The 13,421-nt window shown below is 41.3% G+C and overlaps 1 protein-coding gene across 1 annotated transcript in view; it reads right to left on the bottom strand.

The window, feature by feature from the left end:
- LOC138260396 (cytochrome c oxidase subunit 7A-related protein, mitochondrial-like) overlaps positions 1–13,202 on the bottom strand; it is a 53,919-nt gene extending 40,717 nt beyond the window's left edge. The window contains exon 1 of the mRNA XM_069208837.1: positions 13,037–13,202. Coding sequence (XP_069064938.1) covers positions 13,037–13,108 — 72 coding nt within the window. The 5' untranslated portion in view covers positions 13,109–13,202. The remainder of the gene's footprint in view (positions 1–13,036) is intronic.
- Between the last annotated feature and the right edge of the window lie 219 nt (positions 13,203–13,421).

Raw genomic sequence — 13,421 nt, 5'->3', positions numbered from 1 at the left:
GCATGTTTTAAAGATTTTTACCAGCTTCTCTCTAATATTTTCCCATAATAAGAAAGGTTGGACATTTACTCCTGACAATGGCAGAATTAGAACTTCTTCCAGGGTTGGGAAGAAAGTGGCTGGAGGGAAAATGAACTTGCAAATGCTCAATAGATTTTTACATGAGCAAATCTACACATCGTATTTACCCATGCTAAAATACAGTTCACAAATATTTTATAGGGGTACGACATATACCATGGGTGCACTTTTGTGACTTTCTTTAAGAATTTGGGGCCAGGTTCAGATTTGCGACCTGCAAATTGCAAGTCGCATATCCGAATGTAGGATGGTGTCCCTGACACCATCTGTGATTCGCAAGGGCTTCGCAAATGCCCACCTCATGAATAATCATGAGGTGGGTCGCAATTTGCGACCCCCTCGCGAATGGCGGCCCTCACAGGGATGGTGGCCTGCTGGAGACAGCAGACCACCATGTCTGTGACTGCTTTTCAATAAAGCAGTTTTTTTTTTTGTGTGTAATGCAGCCCGTTTTCCTTAAAGGAAAACGAGATGCATAACAAAAACGAAAAATGAAACATTTTCGTTTCATTTTTTCAGAGCAGGCAGTGGTCCGCAGGACCACTGCCTGCTCTGAAAAAATGTTTACAGTGACATTCACAATGGGGAAGGGGTCCCATGGGGATCCCTTCCCTTTTGCGAAAGTGTTAGCACCCATTCGAAATGGGTGCAAACTGCGATTGGTTTGCGCCCACGTTCGCGGTCACAAAACAATCCTACATTGCACTGCGAGTCGCAATTAGGAAGGGAACACCCCTTACTAATTGCGAGTCGCAAACCCGTTTTGCGATTCGGTAATCAGGTTACCGAATCGCAAAACTGGGTTTGTGCATCGAAATGTGCTTTTTACATGTCGCAAACAGCGAAAGTCGATGTTTGCGACATGCAAAAAGCTACCTACATGTAGGTCTTGGTCCCTAATTAGGTCTGGTGTTAAAGACATTTTGTTTTTATTAAACTTCTATTTCTCTCTCTTTCGGCCGGCTTTACTGTGAGTAATCGCATTCTGCTCTTACACAAGGAGCATATTGCCACACAAAGTAGTTTTGTTCAGTGTCAGGAACTACATTGGCAATCAGTGACGTAACGAAACTGGAGGGTGCCCCTTTGTAAAGAACATGGAGGAGCCCCCTCTCCAGACTCACTCAGGGCAGGTGCTGTGCTGAATGGGCCCCCTGGAGGGGGGCTGTGGGGCCTTTGCTATGCCGCTGGTGGCAACGTGTGCTTTTAGAGTTCAAAAACTTTTTTGGGGGGGGGGGGTTGCCAGTGTTTGTTACAATGTTGAGGGCCTGGTAGCTCCCACAACAATAAAGTGTTACAAAAGCCATGTCAAAACAAGACACGCATTGATGAAACTAAAGGACTTATAAAAATATGTCAGATCAGTTGGCTTTGTCAGTGTTTGTTTATTTTCATGCTTCCCATAATTGTGTTGAAAATGGTTACACTGATTTTCCATTAGAAATATTTTTGGGAAATACTAGCATGCATCAACACATTTTACTAAATGACACTTAATTTGCATATAATCAGAGAGCATTCTGGGAGCATTATACTTAGCCTCATAGCCTAAACTTTTCAAACATGTGTATACACGTTTTTCTTTTTTGTACTGGAACCAACGTCAGTAGTGAAGTGAGACCTTAAAACATTTATTTACAGCACTCACCCTAATAATGAAGGCTTTCAAATAATGAACCATAAATACAAGTTCGAACAGCTTTATCTTTTGGAAACACATTACCTCAACTGCAGAGAGTTCCACTCTCTGTAAACAGGCAGCCAAAGGGTTTGTGCTGCAGGGGGTTGGGCCTACTTGTCCCAAGGACAAAGTAAACATAAAAACTTGTTGCCCTTGACCCCAAACAAGATGTCCCGGCGTTGGGCCATAGGAATTCCACATCCCTGCATTAATTACCTGCTGGTGCAGGGACTGAGGGAGGCCTTCCATTACATGCAGGATCCCTCAGCTATCATTCAATCTTCATGCACAAGATTATTTCAATTGCAAAGTGTTGGTGGTGCAGTGCAAATGCATGGCTGTCACAGGCCAGCACAGGGAGCCTCATAGAATACCAACTCTTTTTAATTCTTTCTCAGTGCCCTTAACTGCGCAACTCTGCTAGGGCGGGAATCAAACTTTTACTGTCATTTAATGTGCCTGCTTCAAACTATTGCATATATTAAAAGAAAATGCTCCTTTGAAGCACAATCCTTTGAACCATTCATCCTCTATCAAATGTGTATTTTCGTGGTTGGTCCCATAACTGAGATTTCCCAAATGGGAGAAGAATCTTAACTGAAAATCATGTGGCTCTTTAAAACTACTTAACCCTGAGCCTAACGAAATGTGAACTGTCTGGTAATTAGTAAAAACAGCAATAGTCCCGGCAAGCCAGTAAAATAGTTCTGATTTAAAATAATTTATAATCAAATAAATACCGTAACAAGAGAAAGAAAAAAAAAAGAAAAATATGCTTCCATTTAAACATGGGCATGTACCTGCAACAAATATCAATATAAAAAAAAAGATCACCATTGTATATGACATTAACGATACATTTTTGAAGTCCGGCTCCCCTTCAAAAGTTTCAGGGAAGGATTCGTGGAGCAGGAGAGTCAAAGGTGAGCGTGGGGGATGGGGCCAATGAGAATACAGTAGTGCTTTTTCTTCAGCTCATAATCCATGTTAAATGTGAGACTTATATAAGAGTAGATGCAACAAAGAAAAACAGAAATTTACCAATAAGCAAGGCCCCTGTAATTCGAGTTTTGTTAGCAATTCTTTACACCAGGTCCCCAATGCAAAAGCACATGCTACATTATTGATAGCAGCAACCCTGAGTAGAAGGCTGTCCCCTCTGCCTCTTTCATCCCTTCCCCACAATGCATGGCAATCACTCCAATCTTGAAACAGGCTTTCAGTCCCTTTCAGAAAAACATAAATAGTTCCCACATGTTGCTCCCTTTTAGCAGCAAGGGTGCCCTCGGCGTTAATGCTAGCAAGGAATATGAATGTGATAGCACTTTCACAAGGTAAAGATCATCATAACTGGGATGCAGTGGGCCCCAGTGCAACTGAACCTGCTTCACTAGCTATTTTCTTGCAAGAGGGATGTCTACTCTTCCCTTTGTTAACAACAGCCTTTCCTGCCCCTCCAAACCCTCTTTCCCATTCTTGCTCATTCCCCTCCCGGCTAGTTCTCGGAGGCCAAGCTAAGGTTTCTGTTCTGCTTCAATATTACCCTTCTAAAAGTCACTGCCAAGGCTCAAAGCAGCAGTGCCACTGCAAGGGTAACTAAGCCCTAATGCAGGAAAAGAACAATAGTAAAACAGCCATACTTAGGTCTTCACAACCCTGAACCCTGGTGCCACTGCACCTGAAGCACCAGTGATAACTAAAGGATGTCTCCTCTGCCCACTCCTAGGCCTAAAATCCAAAACAGGCTGTCTGCTCTGCTGCATAAAAAAACTGGGGGAAGGTGGACCCCATCTCTCCCCTCTTCTGCTTGGGCCCTGTGTAACAAGGGTCTTAATGCTAGCAAGAAAAATCTGCGCTACAACAGAAGTGGAAGTTGCCGAGATCAATGAGGACTGACGTGCTCAAGTTGCTTTAGTCCTACAAAGAAAGTTTCCGTATTTTTTTGTTAAAAATAACCAGAGCATCTCTGAACAGTTAATAAAGGCTGTGAGTTGCCTCTTGCTGAAAGTGTTAGGGGGATGGGGGCAGGTCCCATGCACTGAGAAGCCTAGGGATGGACAGAAAGCTAAACAGGATATAGATCACCTCATCCTCTGAAAGATCTTCAGATGAATACCAACCGACTGCCAGAAAGCTGTGACTCACGCCCTAATCACAAGCAGACTCGACTACGGAAACGCCGTCTATGCTGGAACCTGGCTCTTCAACTGATCTCTGAGGATCACCCCTAGCGCCTTGAGACCCTATGGGTGAGTAGTGTGCTCTAGAAATTATTGATTGTCTAAGGTGCCTGCTACCTGAAGAAAATGTTAATGCGTGCAACTGGTTAATTTCCAATTATAAAGGATGCTTTGGAGTAAGTATGGGCTTTAATTGATGGAGCCTCTTCAAAAAGATTTATTCTATCTGAGAGGTGGTGTAATAGTGTTATCAGTTAAGTTCTGTAAGGAGTCATTTTAAAGAACACAAAATGTTGGTACAATGTACTCTTTGATTATTACTAAAATATATATTTTCAAAGAACTTGTTTTATCTTAAACACTAAATAAGTTTGCTGGAGCCTGTCTTATGTTAAGTGTAACACAATTTTAAATTAATGACATGTTTCGCACGTGCTTTCTGTCACAGACTGAGACCACGTAGCACTATAAACACACAAGTCACTATTCCCCACTGCAACAATCAGGATTTGGTTCTATGTACTTGGCCCAACACACAGACATCTGCAGTGATCACATCAACCTGCTGATGTTTCATAACTTAACATTGTGCTTCCCCACAGATTTGCATTTATTTTTTGTCTAAGATGTGGGCCTCCTTTCATATGCAGTTAACAGCAAGTGAAAAAACGCAACAAAACAGCTACTCATTTACTTTTTCTTTTTATACGTCTTTGACCCTGCCACCACTCTCACTGACCCCCCCCAACCCCTGCCTCCATGGCACTCAGGACCACAGTTCTCACACTTTTTTATGCACTTTGAGTGTTGTGTTTAAATGAAGACAGCTTGGAAACACGACAAATAAACATGGCTTCCAGGCGAAATAAACAAGGCTTCCAGCTTACAAACACTTGTACCCCTGGGTAAACAGCAACAAACCTCCAGAAGGGCGTGCTCCACAGTTTAAAAATGTCTGCCTTAAACCTACAAAGATAACTAAAAAGCAATAAACAAGCACTGATAAAGTCAATAGGTCTAACTTTAGTAAGCTAACACATACACACCCAAGAATGTACAAATAATGTTGCACGTTAGCAAATTTAAGTCAGACCTATACACTTTGCCAACGGTGTAGTAAAAATAAGCATCAGAAACAGATTGTTTTGTGTATAAACTGCATATTTGAGATAAGGATTTGAATGGGGTGAGAGAATTTACTTTTGAAATGTAAAACGGTTCCTTGTACAGTCCAATGAAAGTACTTCCTAGGGGGCTAAATGATACACCAAACAACCAATTTCATGAAGTGAGAGAGAAATAATCCTCTGGCTGGAGTGAGAGAAATTGTAACAATAGGTACAAACAAGCATTTGCAATGCAATGGGCCTTGCGTTTGCTTGAGTTAAAGCTATTAGCGTTGTAAATGCCTAACTAGACTTTTCTTGCCACACAAATTGAAAATCAAAAGTAAAACAGTTGACATAAGCAAGCCAATTCAAAGCGATGCCGTGAGCGCGAAGAGAGAGACAAAAGGAAAAAGAAGTTTGCTCACAGTCAAAGTTATCAGCAAAAGTGCAATTATCCATGTAACAGCATCGATGGCCAAAGCACTAACAAAACCTCCTAAGGAGGGACAAAAGTAAAGCAGTTCCCAACGAAAACTAAAGGTTTTTGAAAGGCAAGCCCATGAACAAGTGATAGTGAAGGACGTGCGGTGGGCGTGGTTAAAAGCCAAGATACATACCAACACGTCGGAAAAGCAGCACTTGTGTGCTGCTATATTCAACCTTAAAAGGATAAGAATTGAAGAAAAAAAAAAGTCAAGCAGTGGCATAGCCAACAAGTCTCGCCTTTCGGACCATATTAGTATTTAGCCATGCACCACATTAAACCTTTATCAGAAATAAACTATGCTTGTGCATTCCTTCATATAGTTGGCATTAGACTGTAATGGTCAGAACATCCCCTAGAGGGCACCACAATAAAAATAGCATTTGGAAAAACATGGCCTTGTAACCATATAGTCAGTCCCTAGAGGGCATAACTACATGAAAAGAGAAGAGCAGAGAGCATTACAGTGTAACCATATATTCAGACCCTAGAGGATATCATGCATCACACTTTTTCAGGCCTAGTAGGCCTGCTAAAATATTATTACAAACAAGGCCTTAGAACATAAACTACTCCCAGCTGTAAAGCAAAAACTCCAGCCATGAGTGAGCTTAAAAAGACATTGGATGGAGGGAGAGGTTCTGATTTTGCCCCCCCCCCCCAACCTAGTGTAGGGACCCAGAAGATGAGGTGGAACGTTTTGGTGGTGGTCCTATTGTCCTAGGACCACCACAGGTTGATCTATGGGCAAAAATGTGTTGTAAAAGGAATGCCTTGCAAAGCATTATAGGGCGAGTTTCCTAAGTGCAGTGAATATTGTAGTATTGGCTCACCCCCATGCCTTTCTTTCTATTTACAAGGAGCAAAGTTGTATATTTTCAACTGCTAAACCTGGGAAGAATTTAGGAATGGGACTTCAAATTTAATCGGTGGATATGTAAAGGACTCCAATCTTTCGGTCAAGTTTGCGCTACATAAAACTGCAGAAATAAATAAATAAAAAAAGAATCCCCCCTCCAGTTTGCAGGCTTTCTCAGGCACAGACACAGCAAAGAAACAGCAAGATGCCAGAGTAAGAAAAAACATACCGCCATGCGCGTGAATTGGAGAGGCAAAAGAAAAAATAGTGCGTTGACACTAAGTTATATGGTCGGTCAATCGTGCAATAATCCATCTAACAGGATCAGTCTCCAAGGCAGCAACAAAGCTTTCTCAAGGCAGGCCAAACCTAAAGCATTTGCCTAACAAACTAAAGGAATTTTGAAAGTCAGGCCAAAGAATGAATGAAAGTGACAGGCATATAATGGACGTGGTGAAAGTAGATTACAGCACGTACAGAGACAGCACATGCGCGCTGCCTCGGCTCGACCTAAACAAAGCATTGACAAAGTAAAGTCTTAACCAACCAGCAGTGTCACTGAAAGGCACTTCTTTTAGACAGATGTTCAGTGTAAGAGAGACAGTGACTAAACTAGACTGACCCATTTCCCATTGCGGTATAGCGTAGTGAGTGGAAGTAAAATGTGAAAGACAGATGAAAAGATCAATGGATGAAGAGGGCCGACCCATATCACTCTTCTCTTGATGTACATGATTTTATATTGTCTCCCAAGCTTATTTACACTAGCCCCACACTCCCCCATTAATGTGCAGTTCTCCAGCATGGTTGGAGCTATGTTAACACCAAAACACACTAAAATAAACAGCACTGTCTGAGCACTTATCTAGGGCCCACAGCATCTTACTCTTGTGTTTTACTGTGATAACCAGGATTTAGGGGCTACTTCAAATGAATAGTCTAGACACATGAAGCAACAGCAAAAGTGTATTTGTGCTTAAAAAAAACACTGAAAGAGAAAGGAGGATGCCAAAAATGTAATTGAAAAGTCATGTTGTTGTATTCAATGTAACTGGGTGCTTGCCAGTCACTCTGGAATTAAAATAGCAGCAGAAGGAGATGCATGTGGAACACAAGCTAGGGATAAAGTGTTTTTTTTTCTTCTAAATAGCATCTCCGCCGCACATCTCCCATTGCATGACGTTCTCTGAAAAAAAAAGAATTTTGTTAAGATGGAATCCTGGCCTGGATTCCACTTTTCCAGGCACTAAACTCTGAAAATGTATATTTCCTGTACTGAAAATTACTAGAAGCTGTTGAATTTTGATTACTGGTTGTCATGCAGGTGACTATGAAGAGGTTTTGAATTTTTTGAGTCACAGCAGTAGGCATGGTAAGACTAGGTATGTGCAAAATTTAAATGTGGGCCCTCACCAAGAGGTCAAAACTTCCCAACTTTGTGGGAGGTGATGTTTTACATTACTCAGAAAGTAGTCCCTCCAAGCTGAAATCCCATTGGCCATTAACCTGCAGGGACTTGTTTTCCCACCAGCCACTCAAGGCTTCCATTCAAAGAGTTGAATACTTCCTATTCTTCTGTTGATGTCCTACGTCCAGAGTTACCCCAAAAATCCTGTTTGAATTTTCGGCATAGGGAAATGGGGAGATGGAAAGCTGTGGCTGTCAATGGGTCTTTTCTAGACCTGAGCAGTTTCTTTTTTTTGTGTTGCTATTCTGACAGTTAACTGGCTCCTAGTGTGCTGACTGATTTTATACCTTTACCAGGTGCGCACTGGTGAAGTCTTAAAAACATTTTGTGGAAGCTGCATAGCACTTAGCGTCTCAAGTTTCCACACCTTTAAGTGGGACTTGCAGTTTAACATTCTAATTAAAAGCATACACCTGCAATTCCCAGCATGGTTAGTGTGAAATCAACACAGGCAGAAAGTGACCCTTTCCCTAACATGAGGCAAACAGCAATATAGGTTTTTTTCACTGTATTGTCAACTTCCAAATCTCAAAAGAAATGGCTAACAGTCACCCAGTATACTCTGTGGGATGCCACCAGAAGGAAAATTGGTGTCTGCTGCAGGTTTTTTAAGTGGACTTTTACCCACAGGAGAATGTGGTAATAGAATCAAAAGAGCCAGGCAGTGACTCTAGCAGGATGATGCTGGTTGCAAACGTTTAAAGAACAGAAGGTTTGACAAGTGCAAATGGCAAGATGCTTGTTTCGGAAGAAGATGAAAGGCAATGCTACAAAAATATGGCAAAAACATAAGGGGGAGAAAAACGTGAGGATGAAAGTGACTTCACAAGAATCATGCCTGGTGGAAAATCTGTATGGGAAAAGAGAGGATGGGATCTATTAGTTGAAGAAATGCGCCTGTATCAGAGGAGGCATTAGACGTCTATCAAGTGTTGCATAAATACTGCGCACTGCAGAAACCAGTCTGGCAAGACTTAGGCCTGGATGTGGAAGTAAGGAATGTTAGTTGTGCATATGGTGCAAAGCATGTCATGGAGGAATATTGGCTGCAGAAGTAAGTTAAGTGGGCAAGTGTCACCTGCAAAGTTCCCTGTCTTTCCCAGAGTAAAAAAAAAAAGCAAACTTCTTCATTTTTTTTGTATGATACAGACGTTGCTGCTTTCAAAGATGTGTGTATAATCGTAGAATCCTCTCAATCATTTTAGGTCTCACCTTTGGGACAGGTTTAACTGTGTCGTCACTACTGATTTCCCCCCAAAAAAAGATATAAATACAGAGAGCGGCTTTTGGTTGCAGGGTTTAGCAACTGGTGTGTTAAAATGCTGTTCACATTTCGCTTCTGCCCACTTGCAGAATAATGCATGGTGTAACGGGCCAGTATACTCACCAATTACCTTACTTCATTTAAGTGACTGCACAACTCTTGTACACATATTTCACATTCACATGAAACGAGTTCCCTTCACCTCAGTGACAAACCTGGTTCAAAGTGTGCTCTTCTTCATTTATTTATACTTTATATTCACTTTAGGTATTGGGTATTCATTTACTAAGGGTACCCACACAGATGGTGATTTACCCGCGTTTTGGATACCCACTTAGATGGCGATCTATTTTCTATCTCCTCCTGAAAGCTGCTGTAATAAAGTTTTTAAGTGACGCTGTAACATTGTAGCTGCCTGTTACTGAGTGCTTGGTTTAGTGGTCATTTGTGTCTCCTTCACAAATAATAAAAATAAAATGCATGGGTCAACTAAAAGGCTTGCTATTTAGAAAACTTCACTACTATAGCTGCCATCTCAGTGAATGTTTTGTTTACGTTTATTATTGTAAGCATATGGAAGCGACGTTTAGGTGGTAGCCTCTTCCTTTCATTTTATTTTCAAGTATATGTTTGAATAAAAAAATAACCATTGCATTTGCAGAAACCAGGCCTATTGGCTTTGCCAATACTTGTTTGACATAGGTATTTTACTTCTACTTGCTAAAATGGCTCAATCAGTAAGCTAATGTAGTATTTACTGTTTTTAAATTCAATTTCCCCAAAGCCTTTTTTTAGCAGTTTTGACATATAGATATTGGTTCTCGATCTTGCTTCAAGAAAGGGGAGGGATTCCATTCACTTGGTACAGTCCACCCATGAACACACCACTCATATGAACATTATGGGACAATCCAGAGGATGTTATGCTTCAGTATAAGCTAGAAAGTATACCCACTTTTTTAAGGCATATGCTCGTATGTCCTAAACAAATAGTGGGCATGCGTTTCAGCACAGGCAATGATGTCACATAAGGTGAGGTCACTGGTAATGATGTTACAATCCTATCACATCATCACTTAAAGAGATCATGCTTATTTTGCAGTTAATGTTGATATAGTTTTCACAATATGCAATGTATGAACACAAACATATTTATATAAGTTACATATTCCCATTTTAGCACACATACACGAGCTTGTGCATGCAAAATAGTGAATATTTTAGGCAACAAACCTTTCTAAGTGCACAGTATAAAAAAAAAAGTCTGGTGTGAAATTACATACAAATTAAGAGATGTGCACATCGATTAAGTTCGTATTCACTCCTAAAGTTGATATTTTTATTTAAAGGCCATTGAATTGACATCATATAACATCTGAAGTTAGATGTATTGGCTGTGGTGTGCGTGCGTTACCTGCTTCCGTTCCTAACCGCTTGAAAGCACATCCTGCCTTACATACCCCTCAATAGGCAACAGAAGGGTTAATGGTATGAAGTTCCCTCAGAACGTTACTGTCAGGAGAACAAAAGGTAAACCCTCCTGGGCCATTCTCAGAGATACAGAGGATGCTACCCAACGGGGGGTCGGGGTCCAAAAAGCACTGTGAGGCCACATTATACGCATATACCACACAATATTTGTAAGTGTAAACAGATGCAATCCCTCATTCACACTTGCCAAGTTTCTGAGGTCTATAGATAACAAGCTGCTAGAATCCAGTTTTTCTATCTGCATTCTGGGACTTGTAGTCCGGGGTTTATAATGGGATAAACACAACAGTCAAAGTGGGTGTATTTATTGGGAAAAACGTTCCCAAGCTTATGAAGAGACACTGCCCTCCTTTGTTTATTTGGTGGGGGCCATGGCACTGAGCAGAAGACGGGATTCAGACCATTCTCCCCAGCTCTGGCCGTTAGGTCACATCTCCTCCCAGGTAGAATTGCTTCGGCCTGAGAAGGAAGGAAGGTGCCTCCTGCACTGTGAATCCAGAGAAGAGACAGACAGCTAAAGAAACACTCCTCCTCTCCAGGGTATCTACTACATGACAGAAATGCAAATGTGTGAAACTGGTTTATCTGCAATCACTTTGGGCGCTAGAAAAGGCGTAGATATAATTATATGAAGATTTATAGTGACAAGGCATTATTCTTTTTTAGATGTAATGTAAGGCTGTTATCCTTTCTGGAATGCTACCTGTTAATGGAAATCTATATGAAAAGGAGTTTCACTCGGTACCGTCAGATTGCATATTACTAATAACATAACTTTTGAAAGTACCGAATCCTTCAGTACATTTTACTGCAGCATACCTTGTGTGCAGTCCACCTAAAACTGTAATACATTTTTTTAAACTCTGGCATCTGGTACTATGTGTAATAAACTTTGTCAGCCTATCTTGTAGTATGAGTAATACATTTTTAACTGATCGACATACTCACAGTGCTTTCCGTCACAAGATGGGCCACATAGCATTGTAAATACAATACACACACTGCTATCCTCTGGTGTACCTACTACGATCCAAATCAATGACCCTCTCTGTTTACAAACACACACACCTCTGACGTGATTACATACACCAGTGGTTCGCAATGTTTTGACTTCTGTGGACCCCCACTTTATCATTACTGTTACCCGAGGACCCCCACTGAATCATTATTGGAATCCAGAGACCATCCCCCCACCCATCAAGTTATTACTGGAAGCCAGGGACACAGATCTAAACATTGTTGATGATTTGAACCACAAAACAATACAGAAACAAGCATTCCACCACACAAATACTTTAAAAAAAAATGTTCACAAATAAATAAAATACAACTTTTAACGTTAACAGGAAGTTTGGAGTTTTTCTAAATGTAATTGAAGCCACACATCATCCATATAATATCCTGAAGCACCTGCACTGCTCCCACGAATATCTGAGGATAGTAATTACATTTTTAGCCTCCAATTTCAAAATCCTTGACATTTACAATACGTTTTAAATGTTTCAATTGTACATTTAGCCACTTTATTTATATACACTTTTTTAATTTGTTAATATTAGTTATTTTCTAAGCAGTCACAGAAACCCTGAGGAGGCTTTGCGGATCCCCAGGGGTCCCGGGAACACAGGATGGAAACCACTGGCATATACCAACTGACCTTTCTCACAAAATCATCTAATTTCGCACAGACTAGTTTAGGTATGGTTATTTTTCATTTAAGGTGTGTGCATTGCATTTTATATGCATTTACCTGCATGTGAAAGGACAATAAAAACAGTTACAGAATGTTGTGTTTTTTGTAGCCATGTCTCTGGCCCCGCTTCCACACTCAAGCCCCCATCTATGTACTCAGGATCACAGTTCCCATACTTTTTATGCACTGTGACAGCTGGATAAACAAAACAACTAGTCACATGCAAAGAAAAAATGTAGACTGGAGCAGCGAGTAGACCAAGGACCTATGAAACTTGGCAGGACTGTTCACTCCATGTTCACAAAACACCATTGCTCTAGCCCGAGGCTGTTCTGTAACAAACAATGTCATCAGACGTGTTAGTACCATTGATTAAATGAAAGAAAGAGTGTCAAAAGCTAACCCCGCCCTAGAAGCATTTTGCACTTGGAGCATGGTAATACCACTGCTGGCTCTGCAGAATTGACGAAAGGTGGCAGTAGAATAAGGAAAAGCCAGTTACAGGCGATAGACGGGGGCCTGGAAAAATATAAAACTGAAATGGAACCGAAAGACGAGATCTGTCCTTTTAACTTCCTCGACCCAATTACACGTCTGTCTACATTAGAGGCCGCCCTTCTAGTCCCTTTTCTTTGCCAACCACTTTCTCCTACTTCACGATCCTGTCCCCACTTTGCTAGTTATAACTATTCATCCAACCCCTCTGCACCTATTATCGCCCCATACCTGCGGGAAATAGGCTGCGCGAGCCGAAGAGCCCGCCAGCTTCTGGGTTATCCCGTCGAATTTGTAATACATTCCGGCGAACGAGCTGCTCTAGACGCTAGCAGGGAGCAACTTGCAGGCAAGGACGAAACCTTTAACACGCCAATGTCAGCCTAAGCAGACAAGACGGCTGCGCTGGGCGAACGGCATCATGGGGATTGTAGTCTTAGCTAATGTTATAAAAAACGTCAGTTCCTGTTTATCGTCGTAACGATTTTGCGGTTACTGTCAACAAAAAACAATGTAGCAGTGGAACTGGCTAGAACAAAGGAGGGCATAAAAAGCAAGTTTATTTAACACTATTTCGGTCAGTAAGTCACAAGCCAATAGATCCTAGTCAGCCGAT

The sequence above is a fragment of the Pleurodeles waltl genome, chromosome 9 (genome assembly GCF_031143425.1).
Source record: "Pleurodeles waltl isolate 20211129_DDA chromosome 9, aPleWal1.hap1.20221129, whole genome shotgun sequence".
In the NCBI taxonomy this organism is placed as follows: domain Eukaryota; kingdom Metazoa; phylum Chordata; class Amphibia; order Caudata; family Salamandridae; genus Pleurodeles; species Pleurodeles waltl.
This window is presented reverse-complemented; position numbering and strand designations above follow the sequence as displayed.